General features: G+C 54.9%; 1 protein-coding gene across 1 annotated transcript; it reads right to left on the reverse strand.

The window, feature by feature from the left end:
* Window positions 1–297: 297 nt before the first annotated feature.
* Window positions 298–1497, reverse strand: LOC112455400. The gene has a single exon (XM_025017300.1). It carries the CDS (start codon window positions 1495–1497, stop codon window positions 298–300), a length of 1200 nt encoding a protein of 399 aa, XP_024873068.1.
* Window positions 1498–2504: the final 1007 nt, after the last annotated feature.

Consider the following 2504-nt stretch of genomic DNA (forward strand, 5'->3'; position numbering starts at 1 on the left):
GAACGATGGTGCTACGCCAAGACGGCGGTAACGAGGTCCTACCGTTCGGCGCCACCCGAATGGTGATGCGCCAAGACGGCGGTGTCCAAAAGCACCGCGAGTGCATGGTGACTCGACGGTGCACGATGAGTCGTAAGGGACCCGGGACGGGGTGAGTGTGTAAGACTCGACCTCGTCCAAACGAAAACTGCGACCACGAACATCTTTGTCGCGAACGCGCCCGTGCGACGAACGGACGAGAGACATCACGAGTGGTGAAGTGCGCGCGCCCATGATGTCTCAAGGCAATGTGGTCGTCTAGTTTCCGTCTGTATCCCCCGACGCCGCGGGGTCGTCGACCGGAGTGACCGCCGGAGCGTTCGCGGGGAACGGGACGCTGGCCTGCTCGAAATGCAGCAGCGTATGGTGTTGCATACCGCACGATCGGCATGTCCACGCGGAGGGACAATCTTTCGATCCGTGCCCTGAGCGCAGGCAGTTGAAGCACAATTTTAAGTCGCGAGCCTTAGCCTGCCTCTCTCTCGGCGAGAGTTTCAAAAACTGGTTGCACTTCGACACGTAGTGAGGCTCTTTACAAACGGGGCAATCGGCCGTGCTAGTCACGACCGAAGAGACCGGCGTGGACTTGGTTTCGGAGGACGGGCCCGCGACGGCCTCGAGAACCTGACAATGTTCCGCTAGAAATTTCGAGAGTTGAGTACATCGCGGTATTTCCTCAGCCCGGTGAGCGGACTCGAATTTTTCCCTAAGGGAACAAGGAAGCTTGTCTAACAAAAACTTCAGTAGGATAAAGTCCCATGAATCGGTAGGGAACTTCATCAACGCGAGCGCGCGCGTGTTCTCGGTAAACGTATCTAATAAGTGGTGAAGAGTCTCGGCCGTCTCCGCCTTCAATGGCTTTGCCTCGATTATCGAATTCAAGTGATGGTCCGCTAACCTTCTCTTATTCCGGTATCGATCGACCAGCGAGTCGTAAGCGATCAGATAGTACTCATCGGAAAACGGCAGGTTTTTCACCACGTTGAGTGGTTCCCCTTTGAGTAAAGCCAGCAGATACTGGTATTTCTCTATCGCGGAAATCTGCTGGTTATGTATCGCCGCGTTGAACAACGCGATGAAGGAAGGCCACAACGTAAGGTCGCCGGAAAACTGCGGCAGCGGGATCTTAGGCAACTTGACCACCGAGACCGGACCCGAGGGCTGTGCCGGCGCGCCTCCGAATGGCGCGCCCGTTTCACGGTGATATCGACTCTTTACGGCGTAATGCATTTTATCGAAACTGGCTCGGATTTCGTCCTCGGCCTCGAAATCCGCCGCTTCTTGGATGACCTTCAGGTGGATGGCCTCAAAATCGTCCGCGATCTTCGCTACGCTCGAGTAGCGAGCGAGGAAGGTCGCTCGGATTGCCGCGTCGGTCGCGGCTTGTAGGGAGAGGTCGTGTATTTCTTGCATACGCCGATTGCATACTTCGCGACGAGCGTATGCGTTTTTCGACATGATGTAACAAAGGGGTCGTCCACCACAGATAGACGAAGCTAAGAGCGAAGGGTAAACGACGAATAGGCAGTCGGAGGCGACGGCAACTCGAACCAACAATATCGAAACCCGGCGAAAACAATCACGAAAGTCAGGTAGCCAGGGTGAGGGGTAACGGACGGCTCCGTTCGGCGCTCGCGCAAGTCCCGAGGGAATATTCTCGATAATATTCCTCGAGTTGAGCGCGGAGAATATCAGCCGTTGGATTAGCGCGATAAACACGCGTCGCAGCGTTCGAAAGGCAAATATTCTCGATCGGTGACAATAATATTTTCGAGCGATGGTACTCTCGGACGGAGCACGAATGTCGGGATAATACAAGTGCTGGGTCGGGCGGTACGTACCTCGCAACGACGTAAACACGAGCGATGCTCGAGACTATACAGAAAAACAACGCGCGCGAGACCGGCCCGTAATCGAAGGCCACGGCCGTTGTCTCTATGCGCGTAAGTATCGCTGGCCCGGAATACTCGGATATTCGACCGAATATTTCGGTTACGATCAAGTCAATTAAATGTCGACTAATTACCGCGGCGAGCGCGGATTCGATTTTAAGGCGATTAACGGCTGCGGCCCGAGCTATGACGAACGAAGTTCGCACGCGTATTCCCGTTGCGAAGCGAGCGTTGCACGAGAGATACCGCGCGAGACACGAGTTGTCAGCACGCCGAGCGTTATTGCACCTCGTTAATGCAAGAATAAGAATTCAACGAATTCGCGTAGATTACAGGCGGCTAATGGCCGATTGCGCGATGCTACGCGAGAATTCCCTTCGCGAAGCGAGCGTTGCGATACGGGAGATCCTGCGAGACCCGCAAGGTCACGCGTTATTGCACTACGCGTTACAGAAAGATTCGGTGACTTAGAACAATGAAAGGACACGCGAAAGGTCGGCGGTAATAGACTAATCGCGAAGATATAATTATCCGGCTCGAAGGACCAGATGCTCGGGGGGCGGTAGAGCCGTA

Source organism: Temnothorax curvispinosus, unplaced genomic scaffold, assembly GCF_003070985.1.
Source record: "Temnothorax curvispinosus isolate PA1 unplaced genomic scaffold, ASM307098v1 QBEX01006040.1, whole genome shotgun sequence".
NCBI classification, from domain to species: domain Eukaryota; kingdom Metazoa; phylum Arthropoda; class Insecta; order Hymenoptera; family Formicidae; genus Temnothorax; species Temnothorax curvispinosus.

What these genes read in the sequence shown, in the direction of transcription:
- LOC112455400 (XM_025017300.1), bottom strand. Translation starts at nt 1,497, where the DNA reads ATGTCGAAAAACGCATACGCTCGTCGCGAAGTATGCAATCGGCGTATG.